The 24,797-nt window shown below is 43.4% G+C and overlaps 4 protein-coding genes across 5 annotated transcripts; all 4 read left to right on the forward strand.

Annotated features, from left to right (window-relative positions):
* Positions 825-4,876, forward strand: LOC8072476 (RAN GTPase-activating protein 2). 2 transcript variants are annotated; one of them, XM_002452414.2, is made up of 3 exons: positions 825-1,024; positions 1,568-3,281; positions 4,514-4,876. In XM_002452414.2, the coding sequence occupies exon 2, from the start codon at positions 1,589-1,591 to the stop codon at positions 3,263-3,265; it is 1,677 nt and encodes a 558-aa protein (XP_002452459.1). In that variant the 5' UTR covers positions 825-1,024; positions 1,568-1,588; the 3' UTR covers positions 3,266-3,281; positions 4,514-4,876. The 2 variants fall into 2 exon arrangements, with proteins under 2 accessions (XP_002452459.1, XP_021316013.1); XM_021460338.1 differs by lacking the exon at positions 4,514-4,876 and adding an exon at positions 3,572-4,478.
* Positions 6,312-12,346, forward strand: LOC8072477. The gene is made up of 5 exons (XM_021460337.1): positions 6,312-6,719; positions 8,470-8,509; positions 8,777-8,992; positions 9,114-10,708; positions 12,101-12,346. The coding sequence occupies exons 3-4, from the start codon at positions 8,783-8,785 to the stop codon at positions 10,665-10,667; spliced, it is 1,764 nt and encodes a 587-aa protein (XP_021316012.1). The 5' UTR covers positions 6,312-6,719; positions 8,470-8,509; positions 8,777-8,782; the 3' UTR covers positions 10,668-10,708; positions 12,101-12,346.
* LOC8072478 (glutaredoxin-C4, chloroplastic) lies at positions 16,969-18,974 on the forward strand. Its single transcript, XM_002452416.2, has 4 exons — positions 16,969-17,180; positions 17,852-17,940; positions 18,425-18,523; positions 18,641-18,974. The coding sequence occupies exons 1-4, from the start codon at positions 17,125-17,127 to the stop codon at positions 18,742-18,744; spliced, it is 348 nt and encodes a 115-aa protein (XP_002452461.1). The 5' UTR covers positions 16,969-17,124; the 3' UTR covers positions 18,745-18,974.
* Positions 20,986-24,084, forward strand: LOC8072479 (two-component response regulator-like PRR1). The gene is made up of 6 exons (XM_002452417.2): positions 20,986-21,704; positions 21,929-22,090; positions 22,180-22,313; positions 22,437-22,604; positions 22,828-22,909; positions 23,022-24,084. Exons 1-6 carry the CDS (start codon positions 21,527-21,529, stop codon positions 23,870-23,872), a joined length of 1,575 nt encoding a protein of 524 aa, XP_002452462.1. The 5' UTR covers positions 20,986-21,526; the 3' UTR covers positions 23,873-24,084.

Consider the following 24,797-nt stretch of genomic DNA (forward strand, 5'->3'; position numbering starts at 1 on the left):
ATGAATTGAATCTAACTCGGAAGCCTAACACGAGTTTAAACCAATTTTAGACCGAAATAAGCGAATAGTTGGGCTAGACCAAAATCCAAAACAATCATAAATTTTGCCTTTTTATTATAAGAGAAGGAACTACAGATTAGGACTTCGATTTTTATTTTGCCTCCAATTGACATCTAACCACATAAAGAAAGCGCAACAAAATAAAGAACGTAATTCTTATCATTTTCTATTTGACTATTAAGAGTTCTATTTAGAATACTTAGGATGTGAGGAATCTATTTATATTAGGATTTCTACTCTGTATTGGTTTAGACGCAAGTTATTTTAACTCATATGAGCACGAGTTATATACATAAGTCCAGATAAAAGAAACTCTTCATCGTTTGGTAGTTAGAGGCAGACAGAAAAAATAGATGGACAAAAGAAAGAGGTTAAAATTTTACCTCTTTATTATTAGGTAGATATATATAATTAGATAACAGAGATATAGATATAGATTTGATAGCTTTTTTTCTTCCGTTGCAACGCACGGGCATTTTTGCTAGTAGTTTTTTAAACCTGATAATCCAAATGGTTTTGACAGTTCAGAAATATGATTCATGGTTTTGAAGTTTTTTGAAAAGAAAAACAGAACTTAAAAAATTTCTGCCAGCAGCCCAGCCCATCCCGAGTGTCCGGCCTTTCTTGTGTTAGCGAGGTAGTAGAATGGACCCTTTATCTTTCCTTCCTATAAATGTCCGGTGAGCTGCAACCCAGCCCATCCCGAGTGTCCGGCCCAACTAGCCCACGTATATACTCCAAACCTAACCCTAGCAGTACATCTCGCTCTCCACGGCGGCGGCGGCTACGGCAACACGTCTCGCGCGGGATCCTAATTCCAAACAGCACTGCTCTCCCTCCCTCCCTCCCTCCCTCTCGTGGCGACGACTGGGCGGGCGACCGCTGCCGGTGTCCAGGTGCCCAGGTGTACATCGGTACCTCGCCAGGTCTTCTTCGGCCCTTCGCCGCCGACAAGCTCTGCCAGGTACGCCCACCCTTCTTTTTCCGTTCCTGCTGTGCGAAGCTGAGCACCCAAACCCTAGGGCGCGTTTGGTTCCCGTCCGAGGACAGCCAGGAAGCCAGCCAGGCCCCTGGCAGCCATGCTCGGCGCGTGCGATTCGGCTTTGTTTGGTTCGTCGTATACTGTCAGCCCGATCTAGTAGGTATGTTGTTTGTTTCCCGTGATGCACAGGCGTCAGAGTGGTGTCAGTCTCTCAAACAGATGCCGCGCGCTTGCTTGCTTGCACCATCCCGGCCTGGCTGCGTAGGAACGGCGAAAGTTCTCGTATCGGGAGAGACAGGCCCGGCGGCTATTTTTGCACCTGCTCAACCTAGCTAGAACTCCCGCACAACCAACCAATCATTATCAGATGAGCCTGGTTGGCCCTGGTACTGGGAACCAAACGCGCAACTGTACTAATATTTTAAATTGGTTCATATTGTTGGTTTATTAATGTGTTCTTTTTTGGCTACTGTGATATCTTATTTTATCAAAGCAAGGCTAGTAAATCATGTTCTGCTATTACAGGTTGCTGTGTTAAGTTGTCACATGGATCCAGCACAATATTTCCAACCCAGGACATTCTCAATAAAGTTGTGGCCACCAAGTGAAAGCACACGGCTCATGCTTGTTGAGAGGATGACAAAGAATCTGTCCACAGAGTCAGAGTCCATTTTCTCTCGCAAATACGGTACTTTGGGCAAGGAAGAAGCTCATGAGAATGCAAAAAGGATTGAAGAACTTTGCTTTGCCTCGGCTGATGAGCATTTCAAAAGGGAGCCAGATGGTGATGGGAGTTCTGCTGTCCAGCTATATGCAAAGGAAACGAGCAAGATGATGTTGGAAGTTCTGAAAAAAGGCCCTAGGACTACTGCAGAACTGGAAGCACCTGTAGCTGATACACCTCTAGTGCCTGATACACCTCTTGTGCCTGCTGATACACCTCTTGTGCCTGCTGATACTGTACTAGATATATCTGGTGGCAAGCGTGCTTTTATTGAGGCAGATGAAGCAAAGGAACTGCTGAGTCCACTTACAAAACCAGGAAATTCATATCAAAGAATATGCTTTAGCAACAGGAGCTTTGGTATTGGCGCTGCTAATGTTGCTGGGCCAATTCTTGAGTCAGTTAAGAATCAGCTCACAGAGGTAGATATCTCAGATTTTGTGGCAGGAAGGCCTGAGGATGAAGCTCTTGATGTGATGCGCATATTCTCCAAAGCATTAGAGGGTTCTGTCCTGAGATATCTGAACATCTCTGACAATGCTTTGGGTGAGAAGGGTGTCAGGGCATTCAGTGAGCTTCTGAAATCACAGGAATCCCTGGAAGAACTATATGTGATGAATGACGGTATATCAGAGGAAGCTGCAAAAGCTCTATCTGAGCTTATTCCTGCAACTGAGAAGCTCAAGGTTCTTCACTTCCACAACAATATGACTGGAGATGAAGGTGCTATGTATATCGCTGAGATGGTTAAGCGTTCTCCAAATGTAGAGAGTTTCAGGTGCTCAGCAACAAGGATAGGATCTGATGGTGGAGTCGCATTGTCTGAGGCATTAGGGACATGCACTCGTCTGAAGAAACTTGATCTCCGGGACAACTTGTTTGGTGTTGATGCAGGGTTAGCTCTCAGCAAAACCCTTCCAAAGCTTCCTGATCTTGTTGAGCTTTATCTCAGTGATCTCAATCTTGAGAACGAGGGCACAATCGCAATTGTCAAAGCCCTCAAACAGTCAGCACCGCAGTTGGAGGTCCTTGAAATGGCAGGAAATGAAATAAATGCCAAAGCAGCCCCAGATTTGGCAGAATGCTTAACAGCAATGCAGTCACTGAAGAAGCTGACCTTGGCTGAAAATGAACTGAAGGATGGCGGTGCTGTGATTATTGCAAAATCATTGGAAGATGGCCACACAGATCTCAAGGAACTTGATGTGAGCACGAACATGCTGCAGAGGGTTGGAGCTCGGTGCTTTGCGCGGGCAGTCGCAGATAAACCAGCTTTTGTGCAACTGAACATCAATGGAAATTTCATCTCTGATGAAGGGATTGATGAGGTGAAGGAAATTCTGAAGGCTGGTAAGAAATCCCTGGATGTTCTGGGCTCACTAGATGAGAATGAACCTGACGGGGAGCCTGATGATGAGGAAGAGGACCAGGATGCTGAGGACAATGAGGATGAGCTGGATTCGAAGCTGCAGAGTGTGAAGGTTGAGCAGGATGATTGACCAAGTTGGTTTTAAGGTATAAGTGTTGTTGATCCTTGGTTCCTTAGTCAGTTTTTGTTATGTAAAACCATTTATCTTTTGCAATCTGATTATAGATTAGAACTGCTCTTATCTATTCTGTTTTATTCAGGTCATGCTCCTTTATAATTGGTCTGATTTATAGATGCTATCTATTTTCCCAACAAGTCTTTTTGGGTGACTGCTCACTGGTAGTTGACCTACTACTGTAGCCTGTTTCTATGACCCTGCTTTGATCAGTAAATTCACTTGCTAGGTCGGTACTATGTTCACTCTAATCACAGACAGATTCCACCAGTTACCTGAATTTGACCAAGGGAAACATTAGCTGTGCTGATGCAAAAAAAAAATCTAAGTTCATCCGTGATCGCATATATTCCATGCTTGTTGGTTGATAATGCTGCTTTTGCTTGACTTTGTTTAGTTTGAATGAGGGTTAAATACATCACTATTCAAAAGATCTGTGTGCTGTTCCCACATGGTAACCTTTTAAATCTCTTTCACAGGCCCTGATGTGTGGATTTAATCATGAACCGTTTGTCATAATATATACTTCCAGTAAAAATGTTAGTGCAACAATTTATGCTTCCAAGTTCCAGTAAAAATGTTAGTTCATGAGGATTAGAAAACATACACCCTGCTTGTATTGATGCAGCTTTTCACATGACATCTGGTTTGCTTTGTGTTTTTGTGCATCTAATGCAAGTTGGTTTTAAGATGTAAGCTAGTAGCAGAGTCTTGATTACCGTGGTTCCTAATCAATTTTGTTATGTAAAACCAATTATCTTGTGCGATGGGCATCCGCAATGGTATAAGTCAATTACTAGCTCTAAGCCAACCTTTCCAATATTGCTAGCTCTTAGCTATGACTCATAGTATTGTTAGGCCCACATGACACTCTCACATGATCTTTGAATGTGTGTATGATCCTAGCTCTTGATCAAGAGATAGCTTTTCTCTCTCTTCTATTAAAATATGAAAAGAATGCTAAGGGCAAGCTTATGAGTCAGCCATTGCGGGTGCCCTTATAACTGCTTATTCATTATGTTATGTTCATGACATTATTCTGTTATAAATGATCTGATTTATAGATGCTACCTACTTTCCCAACAATTTTTTTTGGGTAACTACACATTAGTAGTGGACCTACTACTATAGGTTGTCTCTGTGACTCTGCTTTGGTCCGTAAATTCATTTGCTAAGTCTGTACTATGTTCACTTTAATCACAGATTCCACCAGTTACCTGAAGTTGACCAAGGGAAACGTTAGCTGCCACCGACACCTCATTGGTGACAGTGAGCGCCGGAGGAAGCCACCACCTGGACCTCTCACTTCACGATATGGCAGGCTTGCTGCATCTTGTTTTATAGAGTTGTAGACCCATACTCGTAATTTTCAAATGCATTATTCATAGATTTCTAGATCGGGAAAATCATACAGATTTTATGAAGCCATGTGCTATGGCTCGAATATGCCAATCCGTTGTTCCTCAAATCATTGTTTCTTCGGAGCCTGGTAGGTCCAGAAGCTCCCTGCTCGACTCGATTGTTTGTTTCTTCAGAGCCTCGAACGAATCTGTTGTTTCAAATGCATATGCCAATCCCCAGCAATGTCCGTTGTGTGTGGCCAGCACCTTTGAAGGCACCCCTGGTGGCGCCGTCCGTCATGGCGGGTAAAGCATTCCTCTCCTCCCCTGTACTGCAATCTTATGCCCCCTGCATATCATGGAGGAAGCATGGCAGGGGGTGTCTGCATGGTTCTTGAGAGTTGCGTAAGCAGCTTAGCAGTTCATGGATGGTTGGAGAACAATGGTCAGCTGAGCTGCTGCTCCTCATCAATCTCAGTTTGTATTTTTTTTTCCATGCCTCTTGTGGCCGTCTTCCCTGGCTTCCATTTCCGGAAGGCCTGGTGAGGCGTGGACAGATATCGGCAATGGTGAGCTCCTACAGGAGCCTACTCATTTACCAGTTTAAGGTTTCACTCTTCCTGCTGTTCCCCGTTTTCCTTTGTTTCTTCTTTATCTGTTCCCTCCTGCCTCCGAGCTGTACCGGTGAGAGCAGAAGATTTCTGTAGAAGTCTTTTGCCTGTTCGGTGGCTGATTTTTTCAGCCGCTGCAGTTGCTTTGCCTCTCACAGAATCACTGTGCTTACAGCCATCATCAGCTCCTTTCTGGACAGTTTCATTGAAACTGTCCAGAAAGGAGCTGATGATGGCTGTAAGCACAGTGATTCTGTGAGATGTTGGTTTTGGAATATGCTACTGTGATTTGCTCGTGTTTACCTTTGCCCTCGCAGTATGCTTGTGACCTTATTTGTGTCGTCGAATCTGCAATCATGTACTGTATGATCTACTTGTAAAGGACGCGATGAATATTGTCATATTGTTGGACAATTTTGAACTGAAAACTCCACGAGCTGAAAGCAAAGTACTGAACGGACTGCATGGTGGCAACGGCATCGCGGATGTATGCCTGGATCCTCATCGCGGATACACGTTTCGAAGCAATGGTCCATGGCCAGCACCTTCGAAGGCGCACCCCTGTGGGCTGTGGCAGCACCTGGAATTTAATCAGTATGTTGTTTTAATTTAGTTAATGACTTTTACCACATTTTGTTAAAAAGATGTATTAACATCTGTGATACTAAACAAATACACTATCGATAGGATTTAATGAAATCAATTTGACTATGTAGATGTTAGAGAAGTTTAATTTAGGATAAAGCTAAAGTAACCTACAAATCCAAGTGAAAAGGTATTTTCCACGAGTGTCCATGTTTATTTTGCGTTGATTTTTTCCCTCACTGGGAAATTATACTCTTATAGGTAAGTTTGTATGATGAGCTATGATTATGAACATTGAACAAGCATTATGAAACAGAGGAGTATCTACTTATTTCGATTTGTCATATAAAAATGATGTGAGCAGGTTCATCAACATCACAAGGACATATTCACCACCTTATTTGCATTTCTGCAGCCTGCATATTTGTATTTCTAAAATTTTTTTATGCATACGAGACTGCCCTATGCTAGGATGAACGTATACGTCCTCGGTGGCCAAACCCACCCGAAGGGCTGCCCAAATTCAGACCTCCGCCGCTCCGAGGTCGTCGTCCTCCGCCGCTGCAGCCCTCTCCGCATCCGCAAGCCGGGGCCAGCCCGCCTGCCCGCCCACGCCGTCCGTGCCTTGCCGCGACTTACCCGCCGAAGCAGCACGCATCGACGAGCGCCGCCCCCCGGCGGCCGCGACGTGCCCGACGCCGAGCTCCCCCTAATCCGCTGAGGACCAACCCCTGGATCTCCCTCGCCGCCCGGACGTGCTCCCACCTCTCAGTCAAGTCAAGCAGTATCGCCTGGATCTTCCTCGCCGCGAAGCCCCTTAACCGACTGTGGCCAGGTGCGGCGGCGGTTGTGGACCGCCCTCGTCAGGGTGAGGTAATCTCCGAATCCCATCGAAACAATAAATTAGGATGCTCGTCAACTCTGTGAATGTCTATAGTATTAGCGTTAGATTTCATACTCTGAGGGAAGAAATTAGTATCATAGCTACTCGAATCCTCATACATGATAGCACCACATTAAAAGCCAAGTTACAGACTAGTATCTCTGTTGGAGTTTTTGAAGAAAGAAAGTATTATAGCTTGAAACTATTTATAATTTTATATGAAGTCATAACATTAAAGTCAAAATCCTTAAAATATGTCATAAACGTTGTGAGAAATGAGTTGGAGTGCATACTGTCAGGTGCCAGTATCATGTCTTGAAAAAAGTAATAAGCACAAATAAATGGATGGAAATGAGTTAGAATACAACTTTACAAGGGTGAAGGGACATGCTTGAGCTGAGTGCAGTTCGTGCTTATGGTTATCGACCACGTTTATTACACTAAACACTTTGGACGGTTATCAGGTACGAAAAGGAAATGTCAGCGGAGAACCATTTTGTCATATCTAACTGATGCAGTTGGTGCTTCTCTCTGTCAGTCTTATTCAGTTACTCTTATCTCATATTGTAGCAGACTAGACTAGAAATACTGGCTGTCGTCTCACAGTTTTGCTAGAGTTTATCTCCAAGTGGACTTTTGCTCACATTTGCCGATGTAGTGGCGTGAGGCAACTCTGAATTTTCAGCCATGGGCAGTTGATAGGTGACTTGCAAATGGTAGAATGACATGTATCTGTTCTGGTTCATCACATCTCGTTGATGACAAGTCCTTAACTCCTTATCCTCGCATTCCTGCGAAACTCCTCCGTTAATGTGGGTGCACAAACTTGTAAGCCTTTAATGATGGAGCACAAACCAGGGCATTCTTTTTGGGGAAAAAACGAGAGCTGTTTGTCATAGATGGCCGATCCCTTTTAATATCTAGAATTGTCATGATATGTTTGATTGTAAATGAAGTAATCAAACTTGTTTCGGCTGCAAATACTGCAGTGGTAGTGCTTTCTTCCCCTTCTTTTGTCCATCTCTTGATTTCTACAGGATAATTCAATCTCTTCAATTTTATTGTAAGCAAGATTTGGTGAAACAATTGGTCATCTATCCGATGTCTGAAGCCGTGGGCTATTGACGCCTTGTTGCAAGATAGTTGTCCTGTGGTTCTTTTGGTTTCGGTCTAGACATTCTCGTTTACTGGCTATCTTTTGGCTACTTTCTCTGTTTGTTTCGTGTGGCCTGGTGGAACTGTTTGGGAGTCTTCTTGCTCTTCGGTGTGTGGTGGTTGCGCTGTTGTGCGCCTGGAACTGGTGAAGGTTGGCCTTTTTAGCTTAGCTATAGGCTTGGCTCTGACATTTGGGTTCTTCCTTAGCTCTGTCCCTTATCTGTATCTTTGAATGCTTTGTATTTCTGTTATGTCATAATGGAAATGAGATATCTCTCGGGTTGAAAAAAGATGGTCATCTATCTACTTGACGTGTATAACAACAATTCTGTGCCTATTCTTTATACACAGCAGCTCATTTCTTATTATCATATGGAGAATACCTTTTTGGATTCTTTATAGGCTGCAGAATGGGGCTCCTCTTGTTTAAATATGCATTTTTGCTGTCCTTTTTTTTCAACTTTTGTGCTTCTTGTTTATCCCTGTTTCACACATTATGCAAACCATATATGTATTAAATTATGCAAATGTCAACTTTTGAGATATTTTTTCTTATGCAAATGCCTTGTGATATCTCTATTGTAGGTCAACAAGTCAAGGTGTCGTCTCTGGAAACCAGATTGAGGTGAGAGTTCCATGTACATAGATTTTTTTGCTTCTCTATTGTAGTTATGGGATTAGTTGTATAGGAAAATTGAGAAACATCACATATTTATGAGATTAGTTGAGAAAAATTGAACCACACCGTGTATGAGAATTCTATGTATATGTAATTAACTTTGCAACGTCTAAATATAATTTTGAAGGATTTCTTGTTATACTCTGGATATATGTGGCATGAAACATTTGTGAGAAATCTTTGACAAAGTTAGGACTATTTCTATTATTGCAGCATCAGATGGAGAAGCAACTGAACACTCAAGGTGGGGAAGAACAACCTTCACCCCCATTCGACAAATTTATTACACCGAGCCCTAGTGCAAGTGAGGGTTGGGAAACTGAGTATGAGAGTGGTGAGGAGGAACTTACCTCGAGATTGAAGAAGAAACCTCATGGAGAGGGAGCATATTTCAATCCTAAGGATGATGAAGAACACCAAAGTAACGAGGTATGGTAGTGCAAGTTTAGGTCCGATTCAATCTTCATGGGCTTCCAATAAGATTTAATGTTCTTATTATGTCAAGTTATTCAATTTGTCACCTTCTAATTAATGTTCTTATCCTCGCTAGATCCCACTAAGACCCTCTCTATTGGAATTCAACGAGGAAGAGGGAACCTCTGCACCTAAGCTGATGCCTACAACGTCCTCAGAAAATTCTAAGAGGAAACGAGGCCAGCACGGCAGGCACCAGCTACCTACCAAGGTGTTTGCAATACATGAGGTCGGCAAAAAAGGGGAGCCCCTCGAGCCAGTCTCGGTGATTTCCAAGTTTAGTAATGCTTGCGGAGTGTTGGTCAGGGAAAGGGTGGACTTCAACATAGACGATTGGAAGAAGGTTGATGTTTTACTTAAGAATTCACTATGGGAAGAGATTAAGAGGAGATTCACATACCCACTGGGCACCAATGAAGAGCTCAACAAGAGCTATGCACTGAGTACCTGTGCAAAATCCCTGCGCCAGTTCAGGTGGAAGCTTAACCAGAAGTACGTTAAGAAGGGGGAGATGCCTTTTAAAGAATACGGGTTTATCACACAGGAAAGGTGGGACCAATTTGTCCGATATCACACAAGTGAAGATGCTATGGACAAGAGTGAGAAGTTCTGCTTGCTAGCAAAGAGGAATCTCTACCCCCACCACCTCGGCAGTACAGGGTATGTGGTGAAGAAAAAGAAATGGCGGAGGGAAGAAAGGGAGGCAGCTGTGGCCGGCAAGCCTATAGAGTATGAGGGACTGAACGAGAGGACAAGGGACTTCCTCAAAGCCCGTAGGCCAAAGCAACTCGCGCAGGGGAAGAGTAAATTCAATGAGCCACAGACTGAGGAAGCGGAGAAAAAGATTCTAGCATTTGTTGCGGCTGAGCAAGCTGGAACATTTACTCCACATAGGGAAAAGGATCAACTGTCGGCTGCGTTGGGCAATCCCGAGCATCGTGGTCGCGTCCGAGGCATGTCCTCAAGAATGAGCTGGAAAGATGCCTGGGCCATCAACGCGGGCTCTTGTAGGACGCAACAGGGTTACAAGGAAAAGTTGATCCAAGAAACCAGTGAGGAAACAATGAGGGAAATTGTGATGGAAGAGATCCGTAACGTTCTGACGAGTGGTGACCCTAAGATGGTGCAACTGAGGTCACAGTTTTTGGGCAAGGCTAGCTCGATGGAACTAATGCAACAAACACAACCGGACCAAGGCCTGTCAGTTCCTAGCAACTCGGCATCGACTGTGAACCAACCAGCTGATGATATTATCTCATGTACGCCGTGCTCATTGCATATCCCGGTCGGCAGGAAGAAGCGGATGATGGAGGTGGCCACAGGCATGGCAATCCCAGGCCGCACATTTCAGTGCCAACCCATCCCGATCGACTACGCCAAGGTCTTGGTGGTTGATGTCCATCCTAATCACCAGAGGCTTGAGATCGACTTGCCCACCAAGGAAGGCATCCGGTACTTGGGAGATGCAAAAAACAACTTAATACTTTGGAATAGGTTCGACATCGGCCTTGCTACTGCATCACCGCCACTGCCTCCAGTGCAGCTGGAGAGCGACAACGATCCTTCCCCAGGTCAGGCGTCGGCATCTGGAAACGTGACAGACGAGGGAGAAGCAGCAACCCCGTCATGAGACATCTCACTGTAAACGATGGAGCAGGCACATCTGTACAGGCATGTTCTTCCTCGCAATCAAATATCTTTCTGCCAGCTCCAGGAGAGCATCTGATAGATACGGAAGAAATCCAATCGATCTTACAAATACAAGCACAAAAACAAAATAAAAAAAGAATGGGCATTTTTTTAATTTGAAAATTATTAATAGAGGCGGGAACCTTCGGCCGCCGGCTGCCTTAAATCGTCTGGCTCTATTAACGAAGTGGCTTGCCTGACCGCCTCTTCTGGAAATAAAAAGATCATTTCATAGAGTCAGTTGGGTCCCCTGCCTCTGCTAATGGAAAATATGTGCCTCTGAAAGTGCATTTTGTAGTAGTAACAACATAGTTCTACTTACATCATCATTTAGACAATTCCAAGTATGTTCTAGTTTTGGTTGAGGCTTTAAGCTTGTGTAGGCATTGGGGTTTCAACAGGTAGTTATGCTATTATTAGAATCCAGAGCTGTTGATAAATCGTCTGAGATAGTGCACCACATTCAGTTAACAGGGTAATGGAATTTTCATTAATTATGGATAAGGTATATGTAGAAGTAGAAGTTTACACTAAAATGTCAGTACTGAGTACCTTTAGAACTGAATTAGATGTTATATTCTTTTCTGAGATACATGTTGTGACCTGTGGCATTCTGCCTTAATCCTTGCAATCTTTTAACAGTTCCCAAGTTCCAACATTGGTATGTTCAGATCTTTAGATGCACAAGAAGTTTGGCCTTGAAACCCATATTCTCTTGAACCCCTGGAGCTTGGCCTTAAGGTCCAAGTTCTCTTTCTCAAATGCCTGAAGCTATTCTTGTACATCATGCCTCAGCCAGCATTAACCGATATCGATATAAACATTTTCTTTCTAGAATATTATGTTTAGGTTCGTACCTTGTCACATTTTCACTTATGTTCCATTTGATATTGCAAACTGTAGTACCACAATTTTGCTTTGAGATACATGAGTGAAATTAAGAATGATCATGTTTGAATCATGGGAATAATAGAAATTGGGGTTTACTCCATAGTAGTTTTTCACAATCAGATTATACATGTCCACACAGACACTACTGTATCTTTGAAGGCAAAATAAGGGAGTGAAACACTCCAAAAAAAAAAATCTCAGATCGTGCTCTTTTATGACCCAATTTGGTTGCTTGTACGCCATCTTCTGTCAGTAGCATATAATAAATAATACAAGAACCACCCTAATGAATACCATGCTTGTAGTAGCGATTCAATTACCAATCTTGATTTGTTCTGTTTCTAGGCCCATTACTAACGATTCAATTACCGGTGTATGAACCGTCTATACACCGCTTGACAGTATGCAGCTAGATCTGACCAGATTATGGAGTGATTTATAGCAAAGACATACGTGGTAACTGAAATAAATTGGTTTTGGCAGGTTAAGGTACATCTATGGTCAAACGAATAGCAAAAGGTAAATGGTACTCAAACTACCTGACAAGTATGGTGGATCCATTAGTGAGAAAAATGTCTATTATATTAAGGAGTCTGATTTCTATGTGCATCGATGTGTCTCGTCGTCAAGACCTTATGCTTATTTCTTTAATGTTACTAATGTATGTATCAGAGTTGGACTTGGAAGTACTCCCTCCATTTCAAATTATAAGACATTTTGGCTTTTTTAGATCTGTAGTTTTTTTTTATGCATTTAGATGTACACTATGTCTAGATAGTAGATACATAGTAAAAGCAATATCTAGAAAAGATATAATGTCTTATAATTTGGAATGGAGGGAGTACATTCTATCATATTATATATAAATAATCATTGGTTAAAGTAATGAATGGGTGTGAATCATTATAAGAAATGATTTGTGGTTATATGTTGTTGATCCAGATTAAGAACATTTGTTTTATGAAATAAGAAACGATAACTTATGCAACATTTGATTGTTATATTCACAAAATACGAAAAGTCTTTGTAGACGACACGTGTGCCGCTGTCTACTAGCATTAGAGCATCTCCAACTGTTTGGTAAAATTTATTTTCTAAATTTTGTTGTTTGGTAACTCCTAAAATAATATGGGAAAAAAGATGTCATCTCAAACAGTTTGTCAAAATTCTTTTAAAAAACATAAAAACCTGTTAACGAAACGAAGAGCGACGCTAAGTGAACGAAGAGCCCTGCTAAGCAAATGAAGAGCCTCACTAAGCATGTGGAGAAATATCGATGCCAAGTATGGAGCCCACACGCATATTTACATGTTAGACAGAGAGATATGTCAAGTTAGAAAAGATGGAAAATTGGAATGTCAAACTGTTGGAGAAGATTTTTTTCTCGGTTTGCTAAAAAATTATGGATGTGAAGTTATTTGCCAAACTATTAGAGATGCTCAATTACATAAATTTTCAGAGTGTATATAAAGACTTGAGAAGACGAAAGCTGAACCAAATACATAACTTTTTGCTATGTACTTGTATATATAAAAAAATTCCCAATTATAAACTTTTTGCTATGTACTTGTATATATAAAAAAATCAGAATTATACTTAGAAAAATCAGAACGCCGTATAATTTAGAACAGAGCAAGTAAATAAACTAGCAAATCTGTTCCGGCGCGCAGTGATCAATAGCAGCCGCGGCATCCACATGTTCATGACGCGTCTGGATTGATGGATCCTGAGGCAATCAGCTATATAAACCGACACGTAGCTGATCATAATATTGACCTCCGAATTCGTAATGACAACATGTAGCTGATCATAACATTGACCTCCGAATTTGTAATGATGGTGGGATATTGAGCAGCACCATCTTAGTCGCCCATGCGCCAGCGTCGGCGTGGATCCATCGTGCTCGTCGCCTCTCACTAGCCGGCTATGCTCGCGGGGAGCAACAGCGACTTTGCTATCTTGGTAGGCAGGAGAGAGTTTTTTTTGTTTTCTTTGTTTAGTTTACTCAAAAACCCAAAAACTTCTTAAAATTTTCCGTGACATCGAATCTTACAGCACATGTATAGGACATTAAATATAGATAAAAAAACTAATTATACAGTTTGCCTGTAATTTGCGTGACGAATTTTTTAAATCTAATTAGTTCATGGTTGGATAATAATTGCCAAATAAAAATGACGATCTAAAATTTTTTCACTTCCTCAACTTAGGCCTTGTTTAGCGGTAAATCTACACGTTGCTCGAGTGATTTTTGGACTCCGGTCTCGATTTCTGGTGGTCGTCGGATGATGCTACCAACGGATTGGATGCTCAGTTGTGGTCACTTGTCACGGTCGCTCAACGTTGCATGCGGACGCTTGGCCAGGGTGCCTGCTCTCCTCTCAACGCAACTACAGTGAAGACGCAACTGTAGGCGCATCAGGTGCATGTTGCTCCAAGCCAACTACGCGCACCGGTGAAGTGCATGCAGCTACAAGCCGACTACGTGTATGTTTTATTGGGTTCTCCTTTAAATTTTTTAATTTGGCTTTCATAGAAATAATCTGGTTTTTTGGCTTTTTTGAATTTATGTATGTTTTATTTGGTTCGTTTTTTGAAATTTTCCAATTTAGCTTCTATAGAAATGATCTGATTATTTTTCTGCATTTTTTGTTTGTTGTTTGTATATGTTTTATTGTTTTTTCTTTGCATTTGTATCAATTTGTACTTCATAGTAGTTATCTGCTATTTTTTGTTATTTTATAATTCAATTTTTATATTTATTGAATATATTTTATTTGTATCGTTAGATGTAGATGGAGCGGTTATAGAAATCAAGTGATGGCAGAGATCTGAAGGCTTGATTGTGTTTGTTTGTTTGTTGGAATCGAGCGATTTTAAGAGATGTGACACTCGGGTGACATCTTTCCCTAAATCACTCAATGTCTAGTAGATACACCCTTGTTTAGTTCTAAAATATTTTGCAAAATGAATACTGTAGCACTTTCGTTTGTATTTGACAAATATTGTCTAATCATGAACTAATTGGGTTCAAAAGATTTGTTTCATAAATTATAGGTAAACTATGTAATTAGTTATTTCTTTTATATATATTTAATGCTAAAAATTCTGTAAAATTATTTGGAAACTAAACAAGGCCCAGGAGAGAGACAAAAATTTAATTTGCTTAGCAGGCCCAAAGGCTGAATCCCAGAGCCTGCTAACGTGGGGCCGAATCCCAGAGCCCATTAACGTATCATTCAGCCCATTAGGGTTTGAGAAGGTAACCTAACAAACCGCTAGGCATACACCCACGGCGGCTATAAATTGCTCCCCCCTCCGCTTCAGTTCAGCACCGCCGCCGCCGCCGCCGCCGCCGTCTTCGTTAGGATTTTCCCTTTCTCGTCACATCGGATTTCTGCTCGTTTCCTTCGATTTTGATCGCTGAGCGGCTCCTTTCTTTCGATTTTGATTTGATGATGTTTTGATAGTTTGCCTTCGATATTGTCGATATCGCGGTTGGCTTCGTCATCTGGTCGCTGGGATTTTTGGTCTTCGACCGATCGGTTCCCGGTAGACTCGTTCCCTTGAAGCAACATCACCCTGTTGTATCCTGAGCTCGCTTTCACCTTGTGCCCTCGGATTTTTCCGGCGCCGCAGGGCACGCGGCGACTCTTACATACATAACTACTAAAAAACATCCGCCTCAAATCATCGATTTCTTGTGAAAAGGAAGCATATTTTGGGGTTCGTGCTGGCAACGGTGATGAGTCCTACAGACCTGTAATGACTCCTGCGGAGATGATCGCATGGTCTCAAGAACATCTAAGGGACTGAGTTGTCTTTGTAGGAATCCATTCGTAGTTTTACTTTTGTTGCCGGTGAGTTTTTTTTTACAGATACCTCTTTTTGTCTGGCTTCTCTTGAATTCATTGTGTCTGTGAGCCTCTGTGGTTTGTGGGCAGTATCAAGAATGTGAAGCAAAATGAAATGTTCCTCTCGCTATCCAGCGCGGAATTCTTTTGATGCGATTGGACGTCGAGGAACTACACTTTTTTATTGCACTTGTTTTTTTTATTAATGCTATTCTTCATACCAAAAATTCCCTGCTCTTTCACCAAGAGAAATGGCGCTAGCAAAACAATAAATTGGATAATATTTTAAAAATATTTTATTAATTGAGCAAACATACCTAAAACAGAATGGGGCCAAACTGATCACAGCAGATGTGTTATACCTGAGCAGAGGAAATTATATATGAATACAGCTGATGTATTATACCTGAAATTCAACAGAGGAAATCAAACGAATACAGCAGACATTATACCTGAAACTGAAGAGAGGAAATCAAACTGAATACAGCAGATGTATTATGATTCTGTTCACCTGTCAATCATTTAACATTGTTCTCTCTCAACAAATGAGTGAACAGGTTTTAACATTGTTCTCTCTCAACAAAGCAGTGAATTTTCATCGGACAAGCGAACAACTACCTGAAACTGGACAGAGGAATACAAACCAGACACAACAGCTACCTGAAACTGAAAAAGAATACAAACCAGACACAGAACAGCTACCTGAAACTGAATACTGAACAGAGGAACACAAACCTGAAACTGAACAGAGGAATACAAACCAGACGCAAATCGTAAAACTTTTTAAGAAACATTTTTTTTAGATCAGAAAAAAAATCTAACTGGAAGGAACTCTTGACGGCCGCATTGCTATTCTTCGAAGTTAACTGGAATTGGACTGAGGAGAAACTTGTCTTAGGGCTTGTTTAGTTACACCTAAAATCTTTTTTTTTTCAAGTTTTTTCGGTCACATCAAATTTTGCATCATATATATAAAATATAATTTTTTGAGTCTAATTAATCTCTGATGGATAATAATTGCTAAATATAAATGAAAGTGTTAAGTTAAAAAATATTTGCAACACCTCCAATTATGTATGGCGCCAGGCCGGGCGATCGATATTCAGAGGCTGGCTGCACTGCACTGACGGCGTTGTCTTTGTCAGAGGACCCTCGTCGTCGTATGACTGAAGAATTGTGAAGGCTAGTAATGCTTGTCCCTCGCCGTACAACTAAATTGTGAAAACGAATGCTCTTGGGGTCACGCACGACGTAGAACGTAAACACACCTGCGACCATCGACCGGCGAAAGGATGCTGCTCAATTCAATCGTGTATGTGTATCTAGAATGGTCCATCCGTCGCGACTTGGACGAGAGGAAAAGAAGACGAGCCACAATTTGACCTTCTGGTCGTGCGTTAGTGCGCTCGTGGCATGGCTTAGCCATAGCGTGCACGGTGCGTCAACGCGGCAGCCGGCTGCCGGGCAAAAGAAAAGAAAATTCTCCAGTTGCCGTCCGGTTCCCACGGCAAATCGGCACCTCCGCGATCGCGTATAAATTGGACGGGGCCGGGTTCGGCACGGAAAGCACACAGCAGCCGTCTAGCTTTTTCTGGAAACAACATACCTTTCCCCATCTAGCTCCGCGCTCGGACAACTTCTGCAAGCAGAGCCATGGCTCTCGAGAAGGCCAAGGAGATCGTCGCTTCCTCCCCCGTCGTCGTCTTCAGGTCTTGCTCATCAAATCTCTGTTTGTATATTACCGCACTTGCAGACACAGAGTGCAACCATCTTGTTGGGCTATCCCTATCTGCTACATACTAGGTGATCGTGTTGTTATCTGGTAGCAGCCCTTTCAAATCTGCAAATCGTTCGAATTTGCGATTGGCTGGGACAGAACAAATAGTTTTGCGTGGTATAGACATGATGAAATGGGGCTGGGTGGATAAGAAATTGGTCGCCATTTATCCTTGCTGCTTCAACTTTGCCTCAATGTGCAAAAAACTGATTATAGTAGTTCTGCAGAAATTATATATTGGTTGTGTAGTATAGATTGAAATCCCCACTATTCCTGAATGGGTAAGGTACCACTTTTTATCTTTCACTTTTTTTTTTGTTCAGGACTAATTCTTACCCTTCCCTTTTTACTATTAATTAATATACATGCTTCCCTTTTTACGAAAATAATTAGATATTATGAATATTGCTGTGCCATAGAACAAACTCTTTGTATTATTTGAAGTGTTAGAGTTGCTCTATGAGTGTAAAATAAATGATTTTTTAAAAATAATGGCAGGAGCTAAATGAATGAACAATTTTGTCGGTATGGTTATACTAATTTAAATGATAATTATCCTTTATGTATATAAATTCCTTATGTTTTAAAATCTTATGATCACAGCAAAACTTACTGTCCTTTCTGCGCCCGAGTGAAGCAATTGTTAGCACAGCTGGGTGCAAGTTACAAGGCCATTGAGTTGGATGTGGAAAGTGAGTGATTTTCTTGTTTTTAATTAGCGTACTTCTTTATTTTTGATTCACTTCTATACTTCACAAATACTAGTTTGATTCCCAAATCTCGATATAGTAGTCATAGACCAACAAATGAAGGGTAAGGTTTATGATATCAAATGGTGATGGTTGTAGAAGCCACTGGGTAGACTTATCAGCTCATCTGTCAACTCAAAGATATTGCAAAAGTTAGTTCCGATCAAACTGCAATGCTGAAAATGTCCACGAACTTATGAACATACTGCAATTCAATCAAATTGGAGATTAGCTTAGTACTTCTGCAAACCATGTTTGTAATATTCTCTTTAATATTGTCAACACGTTGCAAAATGGTTGCTCCTAGATTGATTAGACCATCTTAACACAATGACACCAATGAATAAATGTGACCGAGCACAGTGAACAAACTTATGCGTTCTATGAGAACTGTTTGCTGAATTATCATTTTAATCACTGTGCGAAGGTGATGGCGCTGATCTGCAATCAGCTCTCGCTGAATGGACCGGTCAGAAAACTGTTCCCAATGTCTTTGTGAAAGGGGAGCGTATTGGTGGCTGCGACGGTGAGTTGTTACCTTCTGTAGCTCTGTCATTCTCTTAATGATCTCCAAGAACCCAAAGCCCAAAGCTGCGTTCACTTTGTTTGTCATTTGCATCTGAATTGTGTTTTAACTGAGCAGCAACCATGGCAATGCACGACGGTGGGAAGCTGGTGCCTCTGCTGACCGAGGCTGGAGCAATTGTCACTGCCAGTGCCACTGCAACTACCACTCCGTCTTTGTAGACATGTTTTACAGTGTCATTCCGTTTGCTTCGTGGCTAATATATATATGTTGTACGGAGTACTAAACTCATAGATACAGTAATAAAGATGAATACAACATTTCTTCATGTTGACTGTATTTTAAGCTGTTCATTTTTTTTTCTTTCTGTTGAGCCTCTCTGTAACTCTGTATACACTTCTTCATCCTCTGGACTGCGAGCTCAATGTGTATGCCTCTCAATTTCGTGTCAGTGAATTGTGCCGTGTGAGGCCTTGTTTACTTCCACCCAAAAATCCAAAATTTTTCATTGGTTGAAATTGATGAGACAAATATTTTGAGCCTAGTTAATCTATAGTTAGACAATAATTACCATAAACAAACGAAATTGGTACAATGTCGCGAAATTTTTTCCTTCGAAAACTAAACAAGGCCTGAGTTGTGTCACCTAAACTTGTCATCTGAAACAGTAGCCGTATGGGACGTTGTAGGCCTGCGTAATGCTGTGCCAAAAAAAGTCTGCCAATTCACGTCTCACTAGGCTTTGTTTAGTTACATCCGAAATCCAAATAATTTTCAAGATTTTCCATCATGTCAAATTTTATGGTACATACATGTAGTATTAAATATAAATAAAAAACAATTAAATTACACAATTTATCTATAATTTACAGACGAATCTTTTGAGCCTAATTAGTTTATGATTAGACAATAATTGGTAAATATAAATGAAATGCTACAGTGTTTTAAAAAACTAAATCTAAACAAGGCCTAAGCTGAAAGCTGACACCATCAGGTATAAACTCGTGAAAGTTGACGCCATCAGGTATAATTAAGGCCCCGTTTGGCATAGCTCTACTTCATCGGTGATGCTGTTTTTTGAGGCTTCAGCTCCATAGATAGTTTTATCGGTGGAGCTAGAGTCATTTTGTTAAACCATTTGACAAAACAACTCTTTGCTTAAAATGTGCTCTCATAGAATGTCACGTAGGATGAGGTGAAGCCGGAAGAAGTCACTATTTTTGGCTCCTTCACGCCCTAAAACTCTGTGAGAGCATATTTTTAGGAGCTTCATTGATAGAGCTATTTTATTTTACCCTATTTAGCACAAAATGGCTACTAAAGCCGCTGGAGAAGCCGTACCGGCGCTAAATTCACGAGCATATCCTGAGGACCATACAGTATATATTTTGTGTAATGTAAACCAAAGTTCCTCCTGGCCTGAAAACCTGAAACCGCAATTGGTCGACACGTAGTACTCGTGAGCTTGACACCTGAGTTGACCTATCCGCATCCGCAGCATCATCATCTCCGGCCGCTTCTGGGCTCTGGCCCATTGCCGATTTGGCTGCCGGGCTTTTGCATCTCCTCCCGCACCGGCGCACCGCAACAAACCTAGACCAGCGAACAGGCGAATCGTCAAAGATTGAACGCACAAAAGAGTGGAGTGGAGTGGAGGCCCCCCCGCGCCATGAGCCGCCACCATCGCGGACCACTCGTCTCCGATCGGCAGAACGAAAGAGATCGCCGCCATTCCACAGGGGCCACTCGTCTTCGGTCCCCAAGAGCCTCCGCCGCGGCCGCGCCGGCGAAATCTTTTGCTCGTCACGACGGGAACCTCGCGTACACGCACGCCTATAGCCCTGTAGCCAGCGCCGGCCGCGTAGTGATCCGAAACGAGGGGCGGGGAGGCGGCCATCGTGGCGCCGGCGCGCGCGAAGCGGGGCACCGGAAGGAGATGAGCTCGAGGACGTGGCGACGCCTGTGCCCGTGGCCCCGCCACCGGTCCCCTCTCGTTTCGTTCCACCATCACCCGAAATCTACGAGGCCCACCACGCCTTGGCCCACCTAGCCCGGTCTGTCCGTCTCCGTAAATAGCGTAACACGGTCCAGCAAGCCGAAGCGAAGCGTGGGCGTGGCTCCACCTTGCCCTTTTACATTATCGCCCTTTTACAATCGCACACGCACTACCGATGGCCGACGAGGATTTAGATATTTCTGCGACGACTGGGTAGCGGACACGTAGCCAAAAGCGAAGCGTTTAACGGAGGGAGGCGAGCTAGATATTTTCGCCACTGCTTTGCTGGGGCGCCTGGCCCCACGATCCGAACCGCTCTCTCAGGCTCAGCTGGCCCCACGATCCGAACCGCTCTCAGCACGGGACGTCGGCACGGGCGGCCGAGATCGCACGGCCGGCTCGCCCGAGCGCGCCCAGCCGTCGCTTTGCCTTTTATTTTACTCCGCGGCCGCGGCGCCGTGCGGCTGGCTCTGCTTCCTCCCCGTCTCTCCTCTGTTCGCCTTCGCCCCGCGCCGAGAGAGCTCCCAACCCCACTCACTACTGCGGAAAGCGGAAAAAGCGAGGAAAAATATCCATCCTGCTCCAGCGAAGCACCGCAGGCCGCCCCGCAGCAGAGAAGAGCGGACGCCATCGCCCGCCACCGCCGCCGCCGCCCCTCAATAGATTAGGCGCGGATAATGGTGCGGGCCGGACCGCGACGGGCGGAGGAGGGCGCCGCGGCCCACGGCGGACCCAGCCGCCGCCGCCGCCGCTGATAGCAGTACACCTGCTAACCAGCCATCTGCAGGCACGCGCGGTGGTAGCCCGCGAGGCGAGGGGCCCCGGGTTGACTGGGCGGTACTGGCGGCGGCGGGGATGGAGGAGGAGGCGTCTGCAGATTCGCCGACCGCGTCGTCGTCCTGCGCCTGTGTCTCTGGTTCCAGCCGGTGCTGAATCCGAGACGTTTCGGTTCGTGTCCCTAGTCCCCTTGGCGGAGGCGCGTGGTTGGTGTGCTTGGGGGTTTGGGTATGGTAGGCGGCGGCGAGGGGGATCGAGTGGGCGGCGGCGGCGGAGGCGGAGGCGGTTTGGGGGTTGGGGGAGGCCAGCAGTTCGTGGACCGGAGCAAGGTGAGGATTCTTCTCTGCGACGGTGATGCCACCAGCTCCAGGGAGGTGCTGCGGCTCCTCTGCAACTGCTCGTACCATGGTTAGTCTTAGTCAACCTTTGCAACCCCCACGTAGTACTTGGTTTCTCTAATCTAATCGTCGGGATTTCCCGAATTAGGATTGCGTTTCCTTCTCTCTGTGGGCTTAATCATTGCTAGTACTGTATTAGCAATACTTTGCTTGTGATGATAGGAATCTGTTGCGCGTCATGTGTGCTTACAGCTTTACTGCTGTGCCGTTGTGGTGGTGAACTTTCTTTTTCAGTAACTTGCGCCAAGTCTCCGCGGCAGGTGATCAATATTCTCAACTATGAGGGTGGCGAGATCGACATCATCCTGGCTGAGGTTGATCTGCCGGTCTCCAAGTGCTTCAAGATGCTCAAGTACATTGCCAGGAACAAGGACCTGCGCCACATCCCAATCATCAGTAGGCTGTCTTCCTATCCTGTGTCTTGTGTGCCGATTACTGTGATGTGCTTGCTTTGACCATCCTCCCTGTTTGCTGGAACTGTGCAGTGATGTCCAACAGAGATGAGGTGTCTGTTGTTGTCAAGTGCTTGCGGCTTGGTGCGGCTGAGTACCTGGTGAAGCCGCTGCGCACGAATGAGCTGCTGAACCTTTGGACCCATGTGTGGCGGCGGAGACGGATGGTAAAGGGCACTATGCTGATTCACCTTAGCCTCTGCGTTAGAAGCATGCTCTAAGCTGAGATGCTTGTAGGCATTGCTGTACCTGCATGAATTATTCTTTAAATTGAGTACTGGTGTTGGCAGCTTGGTTTGCCCGAGAAAAACTTCTTCCATGACAACTTCGAGTTGGTGCTCTCAGAACCTAGTGATGCCAACACCAATAGCACCACCCTCCTCTCAGACGAGACAGACGATAGGCCTAAAGAAAACATGAATCAAGAAACGGGCACCTCAAATCAACTTGAATACGAGGTAATGAACCCTGCATTCATTTGGAAGTTTGTTTTTTTTTGACACAACCATTTGGAAGTTTGTTGCGGTCCAGATATTCTTTTTGCTGTTTTAGTATAGTTCCATTTCTGTTCTTTGATGTTGCCACTAAGATCTGCCCTTTTGGCTCTATATATGTTGTGTGTTGATGCCATGCTAACAATATACTTCTTTAAATGCCCTTCCATTTCTTGGTGTGTTTCAGTCCAATCCTTCTGTTGCTGAGCCTGACCAGAGAGACAAGATGGAGGGTGTACCAGGTTCTGTCGTAGATGCCAGTCAAGCATGTAAGATGTTTCAATGGGACCTTTATTCTGCCTGCAATTACTGGTCTTCCTTTTTTATTGTTAATCACTTCTATTTCTCCATCTGTTTTCTGATTAATTATTTTATTGCCAGCCTCTCCGGGAAGAATGTTTTCACGCCCTATAAAAACTAACCTGAGGATTGCTGAGTCGTCTGCATTTCTAGCATATGTTAAGACAAGCACACCAACCACCAGCTCACTTGATAGCGAATTACAAAGAGGTGGCAGTCAGTTAGATTCTTTGGATAACCAGGGTAATTGCTCTAGTGCAACAGATAGAAGTGACACCGTTACTGATGTAAATATTCGGAATAAAGAAGCTTTTGAGATGCCTGTGCAGTACCCTATGGTGTGCTTTTCTTCCTCTAACACACATATGGAGCGAAGCAATGAAGGCCATAATGATACTTCAGGAACTCCACCTGTATACCATTTCCCATTTTATTATCCAGGGATGGTAGAGCACAACATGGCAGTTTCATCAGTGCAAAATTTTCAAGCAAACATAAACAATGCTCAAGCACATACACCACCAACGATGCTTCCCCAGTACAATGTTTATCCCCAATGCCATGGTTTACCTATGATATCATCATTTCAGTTTAATCCTGCGGGCATGAATATGCACTCAAGTCATTTACCGACACAAAATGTGTGGTCATCGGCATCAAGCACACCAATGCCTGAGGAAACATGCAATCGCTCTGAAAGGAGGGCTGCAGCACTTGCCAAATTCAGGCAGAAAAGGAAAGAGCGCTGCTTTGACAAGAAGGTGAGGTATGTGAACCGGAAGAAACTTGCTGAAACAAGGCCTAGGGTGCGAGGTCAATTTGTTAGACAGGCAAGCAATACAGATATCACCAGCACTGGAGATGATATCTCTGAAGACGAAGATGACGATCCATCGTCCAGGGAGGTAGATATCGTTTCCTCTCCAGAGTAGTGGAGAGGTCCTCTATGTTAAAAAAAATAGAGTGCAGATGATTACTGCTCACTTTGTTACAACTCAGTAGACCTAGGCAATACATTCTTCTACTGGCAACAAGGCAGCACACCCTTTTTTGCTCACACACAGTATAACCTTTTTGTCCCCCAAAACATGTGGCTGTTACTTTGATTACTTTAATGGAGAAATCATCTTTTGATTAAGTGTAATTGTAGTTTTGCTAGTTATTGATGCACAGACCAGTCTAATCATTATGGTCTTATTGCCGGATAAACTTCGCTTTTTTTTTTGAGGTAAACGGAAGTTGATTCTACAATTTGGTTTACTATTCCACGTGTGTTTTAGATGAGATCACAATGATATAGATTCTACTACCGACACTCCTCGCACAATTTGATCTGAGACAGACGATCCATTTCTGGGTCTGAGATGAAGGATCCATTTCTGGAGGAAGGGGAAACCAAGTTGATTAATACTCATCTGTTTATGTAATGTGTTCACTAGTTAGTTTATATGTATCACACAAAAATTCAGCTGAGTTCAGTTCGGGCAAATTAGCCAATGTTAAGAGCTTTGCCTTTTAATTAGGATATGAAAGAGTTCTTTTTACGATAAAACACAAGATACAATTCAGGCCGTGACGGTACACAAGTTTGGGCGGAGAACACAGCCACGGCTGGAACCTAGACAGAACAAGCAACCTTGGAGAGGCACGGGCTACATGGATAACCTGAACGTTCTTCTACATTGCTCAATGTCTTTCTTCACCTGCAACGCTACTTGTGCCGATTGTGATTCATTACTTTCGAAGACCCTACGGTTGCAATCCTTCCAAATATTCTAAAAAAATATAAATCACTGTGTAATTGAATTTGCATTGAACTTGTTTAGCTACCTCTTTACTCCTCTTCCCACCACGCAC

The sequence above is a fragment of the Sorghum bicolor genome, chromosome 4 (genome assembly GCF_000003195.3).
Source record: "Sorghum bicolor cultivar BTx623 chromosome 4, Sorghum_bicolor_NCBIv3, whole genome shotgun sequence".
NCBI lineage: Eukaryota > Viridiplantae > Streptophyta > Magnoliopsida > Poales > Poaceae > Sorghum > Sorghum bicolor.